Genomic DNA, 20,550 nt, shown 5'->3' with positions numbered 1-20,550 from the left:
GATTTAGCATTTTGACCAGCTGCAATCTACAATATTCCTCAGAGGAAACATTTTGTAGGAGGGAAAGACACATATTTAAGACAGTGAATTGTTCTCTTTTCTCATACTTTATTGTGTGAGACTTCACTGTAGACAGATAAAACAGTACATGTAAGTTTGAAAGCAAACAGGAAAGAAAATCTTTTAAATACAAAAAAGGGGGCTGGAGTGATAGCACAGTAGTCAGGTGTTTGCCTTGCAAGCAGCCAACACAGGACGAACCCTGGTTCAAATTCCAGCATCCCATATAGTCCCCGAGCCTGCCAGGAAGCAAATTCTGAGCGCAGAGCCAGGAGTGACCCCTGAGAGCCTCTGGGTGTGACCCAAAAACAAAAAACATAAATAAATAATAAATAAATAAATAATAAAATAAAATTCAGCCTGTGTCCAGAACTCTTAAAGTGATAAAGTCTTACACTTCCCCTTATCCTACTTTTCCCTATCTCCACATTGATATTATTTTTATCATATATTTATTTAAGCACCTTGATTACAGACATAATTATAGTTGAGTTTCAGTCATATAAAGAACACCCCCCTTCACTTGTGCAACATTCCCATCACCAAGTTCCCCATTTTCCTCCAACCCCCACCTATATTGGAGACAGGCATTCTAATTCACTCATTAACATTGTTATGATAGTTGTCAGTATAGTAACTGTGTACAGTAACAGTACAGTAACAGTGTAGTAACTGAGTAACTGCACTCAGCACTCTTTGTGGTGAGCTTCATATTGTGAGCTGGTCCTTCCAACCCTCATCTCTATTGTCTCTGGGCATAATTACAATAAGTCTTTTATTTTTCTTAAAACCCATGGATGAGTGAGACACTATTCTGTGTCTACACATTGATATTATTTTGCTGCAAAATGTCTTTCTGTTTATAGTCAATAAATATCATGCCTGTTAGCATAACAAATCCTAGGAAGTAAAAAAAAAAATCACCCACGCATATTATAGGCAAGAAGAAAAATAAAAGAAGCCAAGCCACTAACCCCAAAATTCTCCTTCTCCTTCAAGCGGAAGTTGAAATCATTTTTATGTAGGTGCTTTGGTGGCAAGTGTGCTAGGGACCAGAGAGAGACATTTCAGATTGTCTTTGTTAAGTCAAAGCTGTTTTGTGACTTTGGACTGTTTTGTAACCCCTGTGCATCAGTTTTTTCACCTGTAAAATGAGGGTGTTGCTCATAATATAAAGATGAGAGGATTTATTTTAACAGTACATTGCTAAAATACTTTCTCCATAAAACCTATAACTATTGGTTGCTATTATTTATTAGTAATTTATGGAATACTATTCATTATACTAAGAATTGTCCTTTATATAGTTCATTTAATCCATACTACAATAAAAAGTGAATATACTGTTTTACAGAGAAAATGTAGATTCAGAGGAATACAGTGGTCATTTGTCTCTCATCTATGGGAGGATAGGGTTTGCATTTGAGCCACTCCTAGCAGTACTTAGGGGCTATTCCTGGGTCTGTGGGCAAAAGTGACCCATACTAGTCCTCAAGTGGCCATATGTAGTGCCAGGGATTTGGACCAGAATTGCAGCTGCCACATGCAGGACAGGTATCTTCTGTACTATTTCTCTGGTCCCTATTTTTCTATCTTTTACAGTAATTGCCCTACCACTGGATGTCTGAAATACTGTATATGGAAAATATGGAAATGGGATTCATTTTGGACCAGTGCTTTATTACCTTGTTTTCTCTTCAAATTCCTTCTCCATAAAAGGAGGAAATGGGGGCCGGAGAGATAGCATGGAGGTAAGGCGTTTGCCTTTCATGCAGAAGGTCATCGGTTCGAATCCCGGCGTCCCATATGGTCCCCCGTGCCTGCCAGGAGCAATTTCTGAGCATGGAGCCAGGAGTAACCCCTGAGCACTGCCGGGTGTGACCCAAAAACCACAAAAAAAAAAAAAAAAAAAAAAAAAAAAAAAAGGAGGAAATGGTTTCAGGCAATAAAATCGACAGAAAAGGGCCAAAGCAATAGCACAGCTGGTAGGGTGTTTGTCTAACATGCAGCTGACCTGGAACCAACCTGGGTTTGATCCCAGGCATCCCATATGGTCCCCTGAGTCTGCTAGGAGCCTCTGGGTGCCACAGGGTATAGCCCCCCCAAAAAAGGAGGAAGATGATGAGGGCAAAGGTGGTAGAATTGAATGAATGTGTCCTGCCATCATCCAGGTTGACTGCATGGGAAGGCATTTGGATGCTTTATAAAAAAGTGTTGGATATAGTTTTTCTTGTTTAGATTAGAAAAAGAAATTCTCCTTGGAAAAATAGATAAATCCTCCCTCTTAAAAAATGCTCTCCCTAAAGTTGAATTTATACAGGAAAAAAAAAGATGCTTTAGGGACTTGGGGACAATTGGAATGTACCTTAAAGGATTCTGGAAGGTTTTTGCAGTCCCTCTGCATTTGGACAGTCATGTAAATAGAAACAGTTTGAGTACTTCTTTTTATTCTAAACCTCCCTAACCCATTTCTTTAAGAAAAATGAAGGGAACAAAATTTGAATTATTTCATTTAAATCCCTTGATTTAGCAGTTTTTCTCCAAAACACTGTTAGATGTAACTTGATTTTTTGACTCTTTGCAGCTTGTTTCCTGGTATGCTGTAATGGAGATGGGTTAGGTGGGAGGAACTGTGATTCTTCTTTAAATAATTATTTTATATTGTATATAAATATATATAATATATATGTAAGTACATATTTATATAAAGTATATTTTATACTACCTTAAATAGTATTCTATATTGAAGAAAATAATAAAAAGAAGGGGATCTAGATTCTGTTATTTCTTTTACTATTTGTTATCCAATGTTCCTATCCAAGATATGAATGCCTTTGAGCCTCAGTTACCCTTTCTATAAAGTGAAGATCATACTTTTGGGATCTAAATCCTATGGAAGCTAATCAGCAACCACAGTTACAGCTACTGCTGCCTCCAGTGTTGATGCCAGGCACTCTGCCAAGCATTTGGAGTGCATGGCTTTATTTCATCTTGCCATAGCCCTGTGCTCTTCTTTACAAAGTAGAAAACTAGAGCACACAATACCGACCTATACTCATGTAACTTTTAAGAGGTACTTTAAAAGTCATAGCTCAGTTTGCAGCTACAAATAGGTAGGATCTGGTGGCAAGTGAAGAATAGAATCCAGGTTTTTGAACATCATTTTCTTCCCCAACCCTATCTTCACATATAGAGGAAGAGAGGAGAAAGGTAACTACAATAAACAAACACTCAATGTGAAGGAAGTCTCCCTAGGAGAGAGATCAGACAAGACCTGATCCAGAGAAGTCAAATTAAACCAGACTTTTCTCCTCGGCTTCTAAATGAACACACCTCTTTCTTTGTCACCAAACTATTTTTGTAGCCTTTTTTACATATAGCAAAAGGTTTGTTATTAAGTCATTTAACAGCCCCCAGTATGGTCATTACTCAGTAACCCATGTGTATTTTGCCAAAGCATGGCCTAGTAAATAAATTCCTTTTAATTGTCATTTTAGACCCCAGATGTCTTGTTTCCAGACATACACTCTCAAAGCAGATGACTGATGAGGATCCTGTGTGCCATGAGCTAAAGAACTTAGTCCACTTGCTAAAGTACAGGCTCTGCTTTGGAGAAACCATGTTCCTCAACTTTTTTTAACTGTGGCCCTCTTCCAGCCTGATTCCTCCTGTGGCCCTCTAATTTTTTTGTTTATGTTTTTGTTTTTTGAGCCCAGAGGCGCTCAGGGATTATTCCTGACTCTGCACTCAGAAATCTCTCCTGGCAGGCTCGGGGGAATATATGGGACGTCGGGGATCCATCCAAGGTCTGTCCCAGGTCGGCCACTTGCAAGGCACTGTACTACTGTACTGCTATTGCTCCGGCCCCGTGCCCCACCATTCTATTATTTGTTCCTCTGTTCTTATGCCATTGATATCATTTTCATCTATTCCTCTTTGGAAGATCCTGGAGACCCAGGGGGGCCATCTGGGCCTCATTGAGAAATGAGGCCTGGCAATGAGAATTCAAGAAATGGTATCATGATACATGTTGTGTGGACACAACTTCCCCAAAATACCATTTACTCAATTTTTTTTTTATTTTTTTTATTTTTTTTTTTTTGGTTTTTGGGCCACACCCTGTGACGCTCAGGGGTTACTCCTGGCTATGAGCTCAGAAGTTGCTCCTGGCTTCTTGGGGGACCATATGGGACGCCGGGGGAGCCGGGGGATCGAACCGCGGTCCATCCTAGGCTAGCGCAGGCAAGGCAGGCACCTTACCCCTAGCGCCACCGCCCGGCCCCCATTTACTCAATTTTTAAGAGTAAGAAAAAAATTTTAATAATGTTACATTATTCATCACAATTTAACATACCAATTTATTTAGTAAGAAAATTGAACAGCCTTAAAAATTTGGTTGTATTTTAGTAACTCTACCTTTTGACCTCTTGTTCAATCTAAGTGAAGTGATCATGAAGCAAAACTACAATCTCTGAGATACTGTTAAAAATGCCTTTCATTTTTCTTAAAACCCATAGATGACTGAAACCATTCTGCGTCTTTCTCTCTCCCTCTGACTTACTTCACTCAGCATAATAGATTCCATGTACATCCATGTATAGGAAAATTTCATGACTTCATGAGGTTTTTTCCTCTATGGTTTTAATTAGGTTTGTTTGGGGGGGGGGTTGGGTACTTTAGTTATCTTTTTTTTGTTTGTATGTTTTGGTTGTTTTTCATTAAACACATAATAAAACCAAAATCTAAAAGGGGAAATTATTCCAAGTTAATAGTTATTTGAGTAACAGTACAACTAGGGTAGGCTTCTTGCCTTGCATGCAGCTGGCTCAGAACTCCATATGGTCCCTCCATCCCTACCAGAAATTAGCTCTGAGTGCAGAGTTGGGAGTGACCTTTGAGCTCAGCTGGATATTGCCCTAGAAACCAAAACCAAACAAATAAAAACAAAAACAAACTCAACTCACTTTAGTTCAGTGCAGATGAAGTGCCAGGCATCAAAGGCCATTAGTTTCTCATTTACTCTGTTCAATATGTAAATAAGCTATGTTGTTTCCTCTTACTTTCAGTTTATTTTTAGCTAGTTGTTGGGAGCTATACCCAGTGTGCTTTGGTATTTCAAGAGCCAGACCTGGGGAATGGTGTATATGGTATTGGAATCTGAACCCTGGAACTTCTTACACGTGAACAACCCTATCCTCTATTCCTTTTTTTTTTCCCTCCTGGGTTTGAGGTCACACTTGGTGATGCTCAGGTGTTAGTCCTGGCTCTGCTCTTAAGATTTACTCCTAGAAGTGCTTAGGGAACCATATAGGGTGCTAGGGATCCAACCCTAGTTAGCTACATGCAGAGTAATTGCCCTACCTGCTGTACTGTTGTTCCAGCTCCTTATTCCTATTTTATTCTTTTTTTAATTGTTTAATTTTTGGGGTTTTTTTTGTTTTGTTTTGTTTTTGTTTTTTGGGTCACAGCTGGCTGCACTCAGGGGTTACTCTTGGCTCTACGCTCAGAAATCGCTTCTGGCAGGCTCAGGGGACCATATGGGATGCCGGGATTCCAACCACCGACCTGATTACAAGGCAAACGCCTTACTTCCATGCTATCTCTCCGGCCCCTGTTTAATTTTTTTTATTGATATTGTGACCAATGTGAACTACAAATCTTTCAGTTATATTTAAGTTACATAAATAGTGATAGCGAATTAGGCCATTCCCACTACCAGTGTTGTCCTCCCTCTACCCCTATTCCCAGAATGCATCCCATACCTCCCCACTTTGCCTCCTCCAACTGCTAGTGTAACAGGTCCCCTTTGTATATAACTTGTTGCAGATTTGGTATCTTGATTCTGTTGTTGACTTTGGATTTTTTTTTTTTTTTTTGGTTTTTGGGCCACACCCAGCGTTGCTCAGGGGTAACTCCTGGCTGTCTGCTCAGAAATAGCTCCTGGAAGGCACGGGGGACCATATGGGACACCGGGGGGGGGGGGGGGGGACCATATAGGACACCGGGATTCGAACCAACCACCTTTGGTCCTGGATCAGCTGCTTGCAAGGCAAACACCGCTGTGCTATCTCTCCGGGCCATGGATTTGGTATTTAGGCCTGATCATTTTTTTTTTTTATTTCTACTCAATGATTTTTTTTTTTTTTTTGGTTTTTGGGCCACACCCATTTGACGCTCAGGAGTTACTCCTGGCTATGCGCTCAGAAATCGCTCCTGGCTTGGGGGGACCATATGGGACGCTGGGGGATCGAACCGTGGTCCGTCCTATGCTAGCGCTTGCAAGGCAGACACCTTACCTCTAGAGCCACCTTCCTGGCCCCTCTACTCAATGTTTATGTGACTGTTTGCTCCTGATACCATCCACTTTTTTTCCCCCTCAATTTATAAGGCAGAACAAATTCAAGTTCTGTAGTTCTGTTGGGAAAAAAGGGGTGGGGGAGAAAAGAAGAAAGAAAGCTGGGAAGAGTCCATCTAGGAGCTATCAATATCAATTTAAAAGAAGAAATGAAAAGAAAAAATACAAAACAAGCAACGACATAACACACAACAGCAACAATAAACAACAACTAAACAACAACAAGAAAGAAACAAAAGGAAGGAGGGCTGGTGTAACAAGTTTTGTATTGGGGTTTTTTTTTTTGTTTGTTTATTTGTTTTTACATAGGTACAGTGTTGGGGAAATTAGAAAGGGAATTCCCTTGGCCTAAAAGATACAGTATTTCTCTATCCTTGAAGCATACTGTCATGGGAACAATTACAGCCTGCAGATGTGCTCATTATCGAACCCCACAGTCTTTATGGTGCCAGGAAACAATCCGTTCAGTTGTGATTGACAAAATCAGTCCTTTGTAATTAGAGATTTTGGTATTTGCACAGGTCATAGGACGAAGTCTAGGATAGAGTCTTTCCAGGTTCTAGGAGTTCTGCTCCATCAAGGTTGTTGTAGTCAGTCTTCTGTAATTAGTGATCTTGCACTAATCCTTTGCACAGATCAAAGGATGAAGTGTCTTCTGATTTCATCTTCTTATCATTATATGAGGTAGAGCAACCTGCTCTTAGATCAAGTTGTTGCTGTTTCCTCATTGTCAGGATGTCGTAGCAACCTGGCACAAGGTGGTACCAGAGTGGTATTAGGCACTCCTCAGAGGGTGTTTGATTCCTGGTGCTGTTGCAGGGAACTGTCTTGATTCTACAGTTGGATCTTGGGTTTGGGGTTGGACAGTCATTGTCTGATAAATGGAGTCTTAAGTTGAGTCACCATGACAAGTGTTCAGGGTAGGAGGCGCCCCTTTATTCTAAAACTTATGGGTTCTTATCCCTGGTGGATAAGAACTTGTTTCTATATATTAAGATTTCTCCTTTGTTTAGTATGCCTATGCAAAAGGGAACAGTGCCATATTATATTGCTGATGCATTTGGGGGTAAGAATGACAGGCTCTCCAATACCTGTGCTCTGGTTTTTGCCTGAGCTTTTATCCCAAGCAAGACTTTTTCTTCTAGCCCTTATTGCTATTTTAAAAGAGGGACTCTATGGCTTTAAGAGATAGGAGGGCCCGGAGAGATAGCACAGCGGCGTTTGCCTTGCAAGCAGCCGATCCAGGACCAAAGGTGGTTGGTTCGAATCCCGGTGTCCCATATGGTCCCCCGTGCCTGCCAGGAGCTATTTCTGAGCAGATAGCCAGGAGTAACCCCTGAGCACCGCCGGGTGTGGCCCAAGCACCTCGCAAGCAGTTTCCCAGAACATATTGGGTCATTCCATCTTTTTTTTGGGGGGGGGAGGTTGGGCCACACCAGGCAAATTTCATGACTTTCTTTTTCCTAACAGCTCCATAGTATTCCATTATGTAGATGTACAACAGCTTCTTTAAACACTCATGTTCTTGGACACTTGGGCTGTTTCCAGATTCTGGCTATTGTAAAAAGTTCTGCAACAAACATAGGAATGCAGACTACTTTTTATGGTGATTTTGAGTTTCTAGGCTATATATATATATATATATATATATATATATATATATATATATATATATATATATATATATATATATATATATCCATCCCTAGGAGAGTTCCCACAGATTTTTGTGAAAATGTAGGACATGAGATACAAGTAGTATCAAATACAATCTTGGAAACCCAAGCAGACAATAAAGTCTGCATATCTAAGATTTACCCTTTATTTGCCACATTTTATCTTTTCTCTCTTTAGCCAGGTACAATGAAGTATTTCAAATTTTGTATTAACATCTTTCATACCACTTTAATAAAGTATAACACAGGATAAGCTGGAAAAAAAGTTGGTCTTTTTTTTTTTTATCATTTGGGACACTGACCAATATTCAGACTTTTATTAAGAGAAATATCACGGGCCCAGAGAGATAGCACAGCGGCGTTTGCCTTGCAAGCAGCCGATCCAGGACCAAAGGTGGTTGGTTCGAATCCCGGTGTCCCATATGGTCCCCCGTGCCTGCCAGGAGCTATTTCTGAGCAGACAGCCAGGAGTCACCCCTGAGCATCGCCGGGTGTGACCCAAAAACCAAAAAAAAAAAAAAAAAAAAAAGGAGAAATATCACAGGCCCGGAGAGATAGCACAGCGGCATTTGCCTTGCAAGCAGCTGATCCAGGACCAAAGGTGGTTGGTTCAAATCCCGGTGTCCCATATGGTCCCCTGTGCCTGCTAGGAGCTATTTCTGAGCAGACAGCCAGGAGTCACCCCTGAGCAACGCCGGTGTGGCCCAAAAACCAAAAAAAAAAGAGAGAGAGAGAGAAATACCACACAGTAAAGAGTACAGGACATTCCATGATATTTGATAGGAGATAAGATTTAGAATTCATAAATCTGCATCAATTGGTATTGCCAAATGCTCTTGCCTATAGGGTTACCCCCACAAAAAAGATAACTGTTTTTTGTGATCTTGTAAAATCTGATATTTGTGTGTAAAGTAAGAATAACTAAGATTTGGTTAACGGGCCAGCATATATTATGACCTGGGACATACTATATTGTATACAGGGAGTTTTGTATAGTTTGGGTGGCTGCTCATAACTAATATTTTTCATTACTTCCGGGACCTTTTCAGTATTGCAGATTTTTAAGATTGCTGAGTTCTAAAGTATTGAAGTAAAATATATATAAATACATAAGCATCTTTAATTATTATCACCTTTTATTCTCCCTAGAAAACTAAAAACAAAACATATGAGAAATAAAAACCAATCACAAGTCTTTTATTCATTACAACCAACTTTTGGGGTTTGGGGGGGAACCATATCCAGTCCCAGTGGGTTGTTTGAATATGTTTCTCCTTTGTGGGCGGCCAGACTGTACAGGCTGTGGAATCAGACCCCTCTGGGTCACATGTGGGTCCTGCATCACCAGGACCTTCCTGCCTCTGTTTCCACAGTGTGAACCTCAGAGCTTCCAGTATTGATGCTCAGAGAAGAGAGGATCCCTTTCCAATGTAGTTGGGATGAGACTGTCACTCTCACATGTTCTGTTGCACAGACGGAGGAAAGCTTTCAGGGCACTTCCCAAGCAAAAAAGGTCCACCAACCCCCTTTTCTCTCTTTCATAAGCAATGCTTATTGTGCCATGCCCCCAGTTCTTCCTCGGCCCATGTGTAAGCTGAGAGATGGCATGCAGTGACTTTCACAGCAGGAAGCACCGGCTGGCTTCTAGTTGCCCACCGGCTGTGTCACCAGCAGTGTTCCAGGCTGCTCTGCTGTTGTTTTTGCCCACTGCTGCCAGAAGCGATTGTCTGGGTAGTGCTGATTCTTTGTTTGGGTTTGATTACCTAGGCCCCCTGCAGAATCATTTCAAGAGGGCCACTGTCAGCAAGTGGTGGGGTAAAAACACAAGGTTGGCAAAAATGTGTGGCTTGCCCAATTACCGGGAGTTTTGACAACATATTAACCAAAAATCTAGATTAAGACCAGCAGGTTGTGCTCTGTTTTGTTTCTCTTGAGAACTAAAAACAGTAATTTACTGGTCTACTTGCATGGTTCTGTGTGTACCCCATTGACCACCCCTAATTATCAAATCTCTCCTGGCACCAACACGTTCCGCCAAGCAAGGGAGTGTAACAGCTCCACGGATTAGAAGCCTGTGGTTGCCTTTTCTCAAGAAGAATAATTCTGGCTTAGGTGTCTGAGTCCACAGGGATAACCCAGCATCAGAAATTTTCTGAGTAGGGAAATGTGCTAGATCTCATGCCTGTGGACACAGGGAGATGGACCCCTGAATCTTGTCTCCTTTTGTACAGCACCTCTTACTACTATAACCCTGAAGTGTATTGTTGCAATAATTATGATGTCTTTTCTCCCGCAAGATTGGAAGTTCTTCAGAGGCAGAGCCTGCTCTGTCTTGCATCTCTTCCCCGGCCCAAGGACTTGCACTCAGAATAGCTATTTATTGGGTGGGTAGAGTTTCAAGTCTAGCCTCTCTTTCTACTTAGTTCTTTTACAAACTACTTTCCGGGTGTTTTATCTCATCAGAAGAACATGAGTCAAAGGAATTTTGTGTATGTGTCCTGACCTCCACCCTGCCCTACATCCCTCTAAAAGACCATCTTTTCCAAGGTCTAGATTCTCTGTCTCCATTAATTCATTTATTACTTTATATTAAGCGCAAATAATATACATGCCACTTTTTTTGGACAGGTTGTTTTATTTTTTGGAGAACTAAGTGAAATGCCATTAAGGAATGAATTGCCTTTTGGGGTTTTTTTTGTTTGTTTGTTTTTGGCTTGCTTTATTTGTTTGTTTTAGTTTTGGGGTCACACCTGGCATTGCTCAGGGCTGACTTCTAGCTCAGTGTTCAGGGGTTACTCCTGGTGGACTTGGGGGACCATAGAGAGCAACAAGATCAAACCTAAGTTAGCTGTGTGCAAAGAAAACACCCTACCTATTGTACTATCACTCCGGTCCCTAAAGGAACTTACTATAGAGACTAACATGCTTTATGTAACTAAATTAACACTGTGGGGCCAAAGAGATATGTGTGAGTGAGAGAGAGACACAGAGTGAAAGAGGTGCCACCAGTTCTCAAAAGGAAGATGATTACCTTTAAATATTAGAAAACAAACCTATTGATCATGAACTCATAAGTTTTTGTTTTATAATATTGTTAGGCAAGTCATTAAAATTTCTTTCCAGGGCCACAGTGGGTAACACAGTGCTAGGGCATTTGCCTTGCATGTAGCTGACCCAGGACAGACCCGGACTCTGTCTCTGGCATCCCATATGGTCCCCCGAGCCAGGAGCAATTTCTGAGCACAGAGCCAGCAGTAACCCCTGAGTGCCACTGGGTGTGCCCCCCCCCCCACAAAAAAAATCTCAATTTCTTGGGGCATGAGAGATAGCACAGCAGTAGGGCATTAGCCTTGCAAGCAGCCGATTCAGGAGGGACGGTGGTTCGAATCCCGGCATCCCATATGGTCCCCTGTACCTGCCAGGAGCGATTTCTGAGCACAGCCAGGAGTGACCCCTGAGCGCTACCTGGTATGACCCCAAAAAATAAACAAACGAAAAAAAATAAACCTCTTTCCAGATGAAGATGCTTGCTTTATGAATATAAAATAATAATAAATAATAACAAGAACAAGATGGCTGGTGGCCCTGTAGACTACAGGATATTTTTTAAATATGTATATTTTACATATAATTACCTTATTAATCACCATGGTTACAGAATTGTTCATGGTTGTCAACAGGATATTTTAAAGGACCAAGCACTGCCAGGAGCAACTCTCATAGAGTGTGGGATCGTTTCCACATTCACACACCTGACATATTCTTCTAACAGATCATTCCCATGTGAGAACAATCTCTGTTCTCACATCCTACCCTGAGAACTGTCCATTGGCTATATTCCAATATGCCTTATGCCCTTCTTGAAGAAACTATTACTAACACTGTTGAGTTTTATTTTATTTTATTTTTTTACTATTTCAAACCTAAATATCTCTTTGGGATTAAAGGCATGAGGTATTCTGAGGTTGAAAGTAATTTCTTGGGCCCGGAGAGATAGCACAGCGGCGTTTGCCTTGCAAGCAGCCGATCCAGGACCAAAGATGGTTGGTTTGAATCCCGGTGTCCCATATGGTCCCCTGTGCCTGCCAGGAGCTATTTCTGAGCAGACAGCCAGGAGTAACCTCTGAGCACCGCCGGGTGTGGCCCAAAAACCAAAAAAGAAAGTAATTTCTTGTTTTTCTTTCTTCTAGTGACAGACATCACACCTCCAGTGCAATTCCTGTGCCAAAGAGACAAAGCTCCACATATGGGGGTGCTGATGTAGGTTTCTCGGGAGGTATCCCTTCACCAGACAAAGGACACCGAAAACGCGCCAGCTCAGACAACGAAAGACTACAGTACAAAACTCCTCCTCCCAGTTACAACTCTGCCTTGGCCCAGCCTGCACCCACCATCTCCTCTGTGGGCGAGTCAGAGAGGAAGGCAGCATCTCTATCTTCCTCCTTGGATACCTCCTTGGACTTCTCCAAAGAAAGCAAGAAAAAGGGAATCAATTTGGGTGACAGCTTGCATGGGGACCACATGAACGCAGGTACTAGCCATGAGCCAGGAACAGTCTCTGGGCATCCAGCTACCATCAATGGCACACTCTTACCTGGTGAGCAAGCTGGTGCTACTGACACCCAGCTGCTCAGGGAGTGCCACCCCGTCTCAGAAGCTGAGCTCTGTTGTGCTGTAGAGCAAGCAGAAGAAATCATCGGAATGGAAGCCACAGGGTTCACCTCTGGTGATCAGCTGGAAGCCTTTAACTGCATCCCAGTGGACAGTGCTGTGGCAGTGGAGTGTGATGAACAAGTTCTGGGAGAATTTGAAGAGTTCTCCCGAAGGATCTATGCACTGAATGAAAACGTATCCAGCTTCCGTCGGCCACGCAGGAGTTCTGATAAGTGAGCAGACGCCATAAGACCAGGACACATTTGCTGCCTAAAATGAAGATAAAGCTGCACTGGTTATAATTATGAAAATGAATAAAAACATAATGGAGGATATTCCTCAGAAAAACTGACTTTGTGGATCAAGGAGGGACTCAGGATCATTGTGTATTAGCAGATCGGACCAAGTTAGATTTTGCTTGCAAGATTTGCTTTTTCAGGCCTGATGATTATTTTAAAGCAAAGGTTACTCTCATGCTTGAGTCACCTTACAGATATTTGTCTGCTTTTTTATTTACACTTCTATGTTATCCTCAGAGGGAAGATGGTAATATATATAAATAATATAATGAACTCACTTTTCATCTCTCAGAGACATTTGCCCTCATCAGAAAGCTTTGGGCAAATTGAAAATTCAGAAAAAAAAAAAAGGTTTTCATCATTTATTGAAGGATCCTTGATCCTTTTTTGAATTGATGAATAAGAAGCACAACATCCTCCTCTGCCCCAGCCCGTCCGCCTTGCCCCGATTCCAGTCACTCTGCACGTGCCCTATCACACAGCGGCCTGAAAACGGAGCTCACAAGAGTCACAGACCTTCCATCTTCCCTGGTCAGCCATGTCCTTGAGGAGCCCATAATTTAGATGAAAAACCTCTTCTCTGCTAGCTTGGGATCAGGGTCAGGGGGCTCCAGGATCATGGCATGTTCATTCTCCTTTGGGGGAGTCTCAGTGTTTACGTGGGCTGATGCTGCAGTAAAAAATGAGGCATGCTTTCTGGCAGTGCACTCACCAGACACACGTCCCTATCTGGAAATCCAATGTTAATTTATTAAATTTTAGCTGGAAAGAAAGGCATTGTATATGTAGAGTCAGGCTGTCCAGTGTGCAAACACAGACAGTTGGATTAAGAGACTAGATGAGGCATAGAATATTACTGGTCTATGTGCAATTGCTTAAATATTAAATTATGTTTTTGAAGTTCAATTATCATTCCTGGAGCTCAGATTTTTATTTGCTATTGCTTTATACTTTATATACCCAAGGATATCACCTCAGGGTTGCAAGCTCTTTAAGGAAACTTTATCCATATATCCTGTATTGTATAGAAGAATAAAAACTGAGTTTACTTCACTCAACCTGATTTTTTTTTTTCTTCCAATTTTGGAATTCCTCTGGAACCTACATTTCCGTCTGTTACATCGTGACTGGACTGGCCTGAACAAAACCAGGGCTGGTTCTTTGCTTATGTTGTTAACCACAGTTGCACTTACGTATTATCTATAGCAAAACAAATATCTTCACAGGTGTTATCTCTGGTATTGGCATTTTCCTCCAGAACAGTTCCACTCATAGGTTTCATAGTCATTTTCATGTTTTGTCCAAACACTCGTAGGCTTGACGTGCATTTAGAATCACAGTTTAAAAGAACAGTTCCCATTATTTTCCATGTAGAAACTCTTAGAAGTAACCATGTCAGATCCAGCATGTAAGTCAATCAAAGTTTTATCATAATCTGAAGAGACTCATCATAACCTACAGGGAAAAGGGGCAGGCTATACCCCCAAACATGGAGCAGAAGCCATCTATAGTGTGCTTCATCACAAGGCACTCCCACTTGTTTTAGAATCAGAGGATGTAGATAGGGAGTGAAGGTCTTCAGATGAAGCTGTTGGGTCCTGTGAGGAAGTAACAACTTACCATCAATTCTCTGCCTAAAAGATTTATGAAGGTGTGTATTAATATCAAGCGGTAGAAAGAGAAGCACATGTTAATCTGTGATGTGCCCAAGTACGGGGGCAAACTTGAAGCTTAACGCCAAATTTAGAGACAGGGTATGCTAGTTGCAGTCCCTGCAGCCTGGCTTCTGACAGTTTGAGGCACAGGGACCCCAAACCACTTACCCTAGTGTTCTATTAGGTTCTGTATACAATGGAGCTGGAAGTATGAGACTCTCTGAATCTGAGACTCCCAGCCTTCTCAGTGCCCTGCATTGAGGTGGTGATGCCCATGCACTACCTGGTCATGCTGAGTTTGTTCCAAATCCCTCAGTCTCTGAGTCATGCTGTGACTGTAGGTGCATATCTCAGAACTCTTCTCAGGCTGGGATTTCATTTGTTCTCTGTGTTTTTCTCTGAGTTGGTTTGATGTCTGCAGTTTCTGCCGAGCCCAGGGACAACCTCCAGTTTTATGGGTCTCCAGACATAACTATTTGACACTTTCCAAATCTTCATAATACAATTCGCTTGTTTCAAGTGGCCAACACACATGGGATGAGTTCCTTTCTCTTACTAATCTTTTAAATTAATCTTTTAAGCCACTGAAAAATTAAATTTTCTTTGAGGATATTGAAATTGACAAAAACTCACTACCTACCATTTTTGAACTGCTAAGAGCTTTCCTGTGGCTGAGACACTTTTAACAGCCAGCAAGTGTTATCAGATGGATATTTGATTGTGTTTTCTTTTTCCACTTCCCCTTTACCCGCTTTAGAAATTCCAGATTTTTTTTTCCCCTCAGAATATTAGTTTTGGAAGATTGTATCCAGCTCTATTTTTTTAGCAGTTCTAATGGTGCCCATTTGTCCTGACCTAACTGGTTATTTAAATAATTTTTTAAACCACCACCAATAATAAATGGCATGTGAAACTGATCTGTTGGTAATTGGAAGAAAACTCAGCATCTGTATTTATAAAATAAAATTGATTAGTATTTATTTTGAGAGTAAAAGTGTATGTTATTTCCCCTCTATATTTGAGTCCTGTCTTCTTCATTGTTTTGAATTTCGTATTGAAGCTGAGTTAACTTTGAAAACGTCGTTTTTAAACAGCCCTTCTGCTTTTCCTGCCCTCACTAGCACTCTGTGCGGCCTGGACTAACCAAGGTCAATACAAAGGTGATTTAAGCCTTAACCTCTGCTATTCTCAAGTCTGCTTGGGGGAGAGGGCTGTCAGTGTATCAGCCGTGATAATTCAGTGTGGTGGATTCTCTGACAGATGAAAAGCTTACTGTGTATTGCAGAGAAAGCACTTTGTACAGCACCAGTACTAGAAAAGGCCTGTGGAGGGAATACTTAAGGAAGATGATCTGACATAACAAATGGAAAGGGGCCTGGGTATTCAGAGTCCCAGAGGTAGGGCCTTGTGTGTTTGCTGAGCAGCAAGTCCTTTGTTGTTTGGGGCCTAAGGGAAGGGGGGGATGAGAAATTGAATTGCAGTATGCAAGGAAGAACCGGAGGGGCCAAATCAAGAGATATAGTTAATGAACGCATTGGGCCCCTCCCAAGCTTGAAAGCAGAAGAGTAGTTTGTTAAGATCCTAAATAATGACTAGCAGCCAAGTTGTGGCTGAATGAGTTCCTAAATGTCTTTCATCTTTAGAGTTTAGAATGCTTTATCAGAAAAAAAGTTGTATTCTAGTCCCACTAATCATTTCAGGGTACTATTCAGTAAGGAATCAGATTTGTGTTTTCAGAGTGGCAGCTCGCGTGTGTGTGTGTGTGTGTGTGTGTGTGTGTGTGTGTGTGTGTGTGTGAGAGAGAGAGAGAGAGAGAGAGAGAGAGAGTCTTAAGTCTTACTCAACCAAAATATGAACAGTATAAAGACCACAAGCTGATGAGGTGCTTACACGTGAGTTCCGAAGTAAGAAGTGTGAGGAACATGTTTCTGCATTCGTTCAACTCTTCTACCCCACACCCAGTTCAAAAATCTCATGTTGTGTGGTTCCACTAATACCCCTCATTCTGTGAGCATGAAAAAGCTTTGGATCATTGCCCTACCCCATGCCATCATCTGATGACCTTTCACCTGCATAACTCGGTGGCAACAACTCATTCTAGAGTTTGGGGATCATGACTTTAGCAGTGGGGGAGGTTGTCCATATGCCAAGCAGCTTGTCACCAACTACCCAAGTGCCCTTTCAGCCATCTCACTACTTGGCCTGGTCTTGGCCACTACTATCCTTATCCTGTTTCATTCAAATATTTAAGGAGCCTTTTTTTTTTTTTTTAACCACACCTAGTTGTACTCATAACCTACTCTTAATTCCATGTTTAGGGACCTCATCTCTAGGCACTGGGGAAATAAGCCTGCATGCAAAATACACTTCAGCACTTGAAGTTTTCTCCCTTCCTAATATACCTCCATATGTTTTTTTTTGGGGGGTAGGGTACACACCGAACGGTGCTTAGGGGTTACTTCTGACTGCACTCGAGGATTACACTTGGTCTCGGGACAATATGGGATGCTGGGGGTCAAACCCAGGTCAACCACGTGGAAGTTAAACACCCTACCTACTGTACTATAACTCCAATCCTCCCCCATTCATTTCATAATCTAAAATTTTGGAGATTCTCTTATCTTGGAGGGAGACAGGATAGTGATAATGAGACCTGTACCAACAGTATTGCTTCCCTTTGGCCTAAGATGATCTACTGCTGAGTGGGGACAGAATGTGGAAGATTTTTTTTCCCCACCTTTCCTATACTAGGGCACACCCATTTAATTCCTCACAATTTGGCTTCTAATCTATGAAGTAGAGATAATACCACAATCTCCACCTGTACCCCAAGGGTTGAGTAGAGTTAGGTAAATACTTTTTGTGGGTTTTTTGTTTGTTTGTTTTTTGTTTTTGTTTTTGGGCCACACCCGGCGATGCTTAGGGGTTACTCCTGGCTGTCTGCTCAGAAATAGCTCCTGGCAGGCATGGGGAACCATATGGGACACCAGGATTCGAACCAACCACCTTTGGTCCTGGATCGGCTGTTTGCAAGGCAAACGCCGCTGCGCTCTCTCTCCGGGCCCAGGTAAATACTTTTATGAAAGCACTCATGATCTTTACAAAACCCCATGCACATGCCAAGGGATAGTCATTTGACAGGATTTTTTTTTTTTTTTTTGACAAGGATGTCTTATGTTCATGTATCAGATTTTGGAAAGGCAACTGAAATTCAGTTGTCCAGATCTCCATTCTGTACCCACAGAATGTGTTGGGTCTTTCGAAAAATTTAAGCTCTAAACAAATGCCAGATGTTTGCATGTGTTTGGATGAGTGGCATGAACACAGGGTTGAGACACAGGGTCAATGAACCTAATTAGCTCAATTTTTCTGTTTCTAACACCTGGTAGATGAGTTTATTTTGGCCCAGCCCATCCATAAATATTCTCTACATAGTTTCTGGTTGCCTCAGTGAATGCTGAATTGGTGCCCAGAGCTCTTCATTTTGCTTGAAGTAAATAGATAGAAGCTCTCCATTCCCCCCTTAACACATCTAATTATAGTTTTGTAGGTAGACAGCTCAGCCTTGTGGATTTTAAATGAATAAAAAGTACATGTCTATAAAATGATGCCAAGCATTTTAGTGGCAGGCACTGTCAGCTATCCAGAAGGATCATGAATCCAAATAAAAATGGTGGGAAAGGCTTGTGCTTTGCCTGCTAAAGGCCTGGGTTCAAGTCCAAGCACTACCAAGAGTGACCCTGACATAGAACTGGACATAGCATTGTGCATAGCCAGGTATGCTTTAACCCACTCACCCACTGAAAGAGAAGAAAAGACTGCTCATTGGTGAAATGGTATAGCTAGGCAAGCCCAGGCACAGCCCTTCGGGAGGAGAGTGGCTGCCTGAATCCTTTTGTACAAATTCCAAGACTAACAAGGGCCCTGTTAATGATAAGCAGCAGGGTGTTGGGAGAGGGGAGAGTTTTTTTTTTTTAGGGAGAACCTGACTCTTAGGAAGCAGGCTAGGGGGTGGAGTGTCTTGGGCCCTGACAGCAGCCAAGCAGGGTTCAGAGACACCTACCCTGCTGTGCACTTCTCAGCCTCTAGGACCCAGATTTAGAGCAATTCCTGTGTAAGTAGTTCCCTATCCCCCACCAAGGACCACTGAGTGTGACCCAAAATAAACTGGTCCTGTCTTTGAAGACATCTCTGTCTATGAGGTAGGTACACAGCCCCACTCAGACTGGCTCAGTGTTCTGTCCCCAGCCACCCTGGTTGGGACACTGTCCATCACTATCACCTCTGGACCATGGGGATGGTGTAGGGAGGATAACCTGGACAAGCTCACCTAGGGCCAAGACTACACTGGGACCAAACTGGGAGTCTCCTCTGCCCGTCAAGACTGCCCACGACTCTTCAAAGCCTGTTCCCTTCGAATATCCTCCTGAGACAGCAGCTCTTCCCAGCCAGTGGCCCTTCACAAAGAGGAAGCAACATAATGAGGATCATTCCTTACTTCTGAAGCACCTAATGAACTTGTGTTGTGGGGTGTGGTCCCACTGCTCAGACCATGAGGAGGGGGTTGTTTAAAGTTCATGGTGCCAGCCATGGAAGTCCTAAATCATGACTGATCTCAGAGAGAGGCAGATATGAAGGTAAGTCCAGGGATAAAGTGGAGCAGGGTTGCTTCCCTCCCCCACTCACCCTGGCCCCACCACAGACCTACATCACCAGCTCAGTGATTTAATTCCTTGCATAGTTTGTTTGTGTGCCCCTGGGAGCAGTGTGGGGTCAGGAAGCAAGGGAAGTGAGAACAAACAGTGAAGCAATGGTGTCTGCACTCTGGGAAGAAGATGAGCTGTAAAGAGGAGAGGATGGGATGGGAGCAACAGAAGTGGGGAGAGAAGGGAGAGTCACAAGAAGGCCACTGGAAGGAGCCGGAAGCAGAGAGCCTGGGATAAGAAGTAGAGGATAGGAAAGGAGCAAATGGCTTCAGAGAGGACAGGGGACCCTGGGGCTTCTGGGAAGGGAGGCAGTGAAGATGTAGGGGACAGGAGCTGTCCAGCACACAGGTAGGAGGGGAGACTCTGGGGATAAAAGCCTACTGGGTTAACAGTGAGCAAAAGGGGTCCTGCAGGATGAATGGGAGCTTCCAGGGATTTTTCCTCTTGGAAGAAGGGGTTCATACCCAATGGCTTAGTGGTGACTTCTGGCTGTGCTTGGGGATTTCTCCTAGGATGCTAGGACCATGTGCTGGGGATTAAAGGCAGTCCTCCCACATGCAAAGCACAGCCCACACTCAGCCTGCTGAGCTCTCTATGGAGCACCCTAAGGTGGTGTCACAGTGTCTGGAGTTGCCTCCTGAATAAATAATCACCTCCTCCCTTAGACCCCCCCCAGCCACCCACTTGCTCTCCAATTCATTCTCCACTGTCTGAGATGATGAGGACGCTCTCTGAGGATCAGTGCACCCACTGATCAAAGAGTTGATGAGAAATTCCTCTCATGGGAAGATGAACTATTCCAACAAAAAGGTTCAACAAAGGGGCTGGAGCAGTGGCGCAAGCAGTAAGACTTCTGCCTTGCCCGAGCTAGCCTAGGGCAGACCACGGTTCCATCCCCTGGCATTCCATATGATTCCCCAAGCCAGGAGCTATTTCTGAGCATATAGCCATGAGTAACCCTTGAGTGTCACTGGGTGTGCCCCCCCAAAAAATAAGGTACAGTCAAAAACATAAACATATTTAATAGTTAATATTTCATAAGAAGTATATATTGGGTTTGGGGTCTAGCTTGGGTTTAGGTTAATTCGTTGGAAGTTTTGTATCATTTGGTGTGAGATCATATTACAAAGTAAAAAAATGTGCAAT

General features: G+C 42.5%; 1 protein-coding gene across 1 annotated transcript in view; it reads left to right on the top strand.

Annotated features, from left to right (window-relative positions):
* Window positions 1-14,096, top strand: part of UVRAG (UV radiation resistance associated) — a 328,462-nt gene extending 314,366 nt beyond the window's left edge. Inside the window, exon 15 of the mRNA XM_049780278.1 lies at window positions 12,282-14,096. Coding sequence (XP_049636235.1) covers window positions 12,282-12,981 — 700 coding nt within the window. The 3' untranslated portion in view covers window positions 12,982-14,096. The remainder of the gene's footprint in view (window positions 1-12,281) is intronic.
* Window positions 14,097-20,550: the final 6,454 nt, after the last annotated feature.

The sequence above is a fragment of the Suncus etruscus genome, chromosome 9, assembly GCF_024139225.1.
Source record: "Suncus etruscus isolate mSunEtr1 chromosome 9, mSunEtr1.pri.cur, whole genome shotgun sequence".
Classification (NCBI taxonomy): domain Eukaryota; kingdom Metazoa; phylum Chordata; class Mammalia; order Eulipotyphla; family Soricidae; genus Suncus; species Suncus etruscus.
This window is presented reverse-complemented; position numbering and strand designations above follow the sequence as displayed.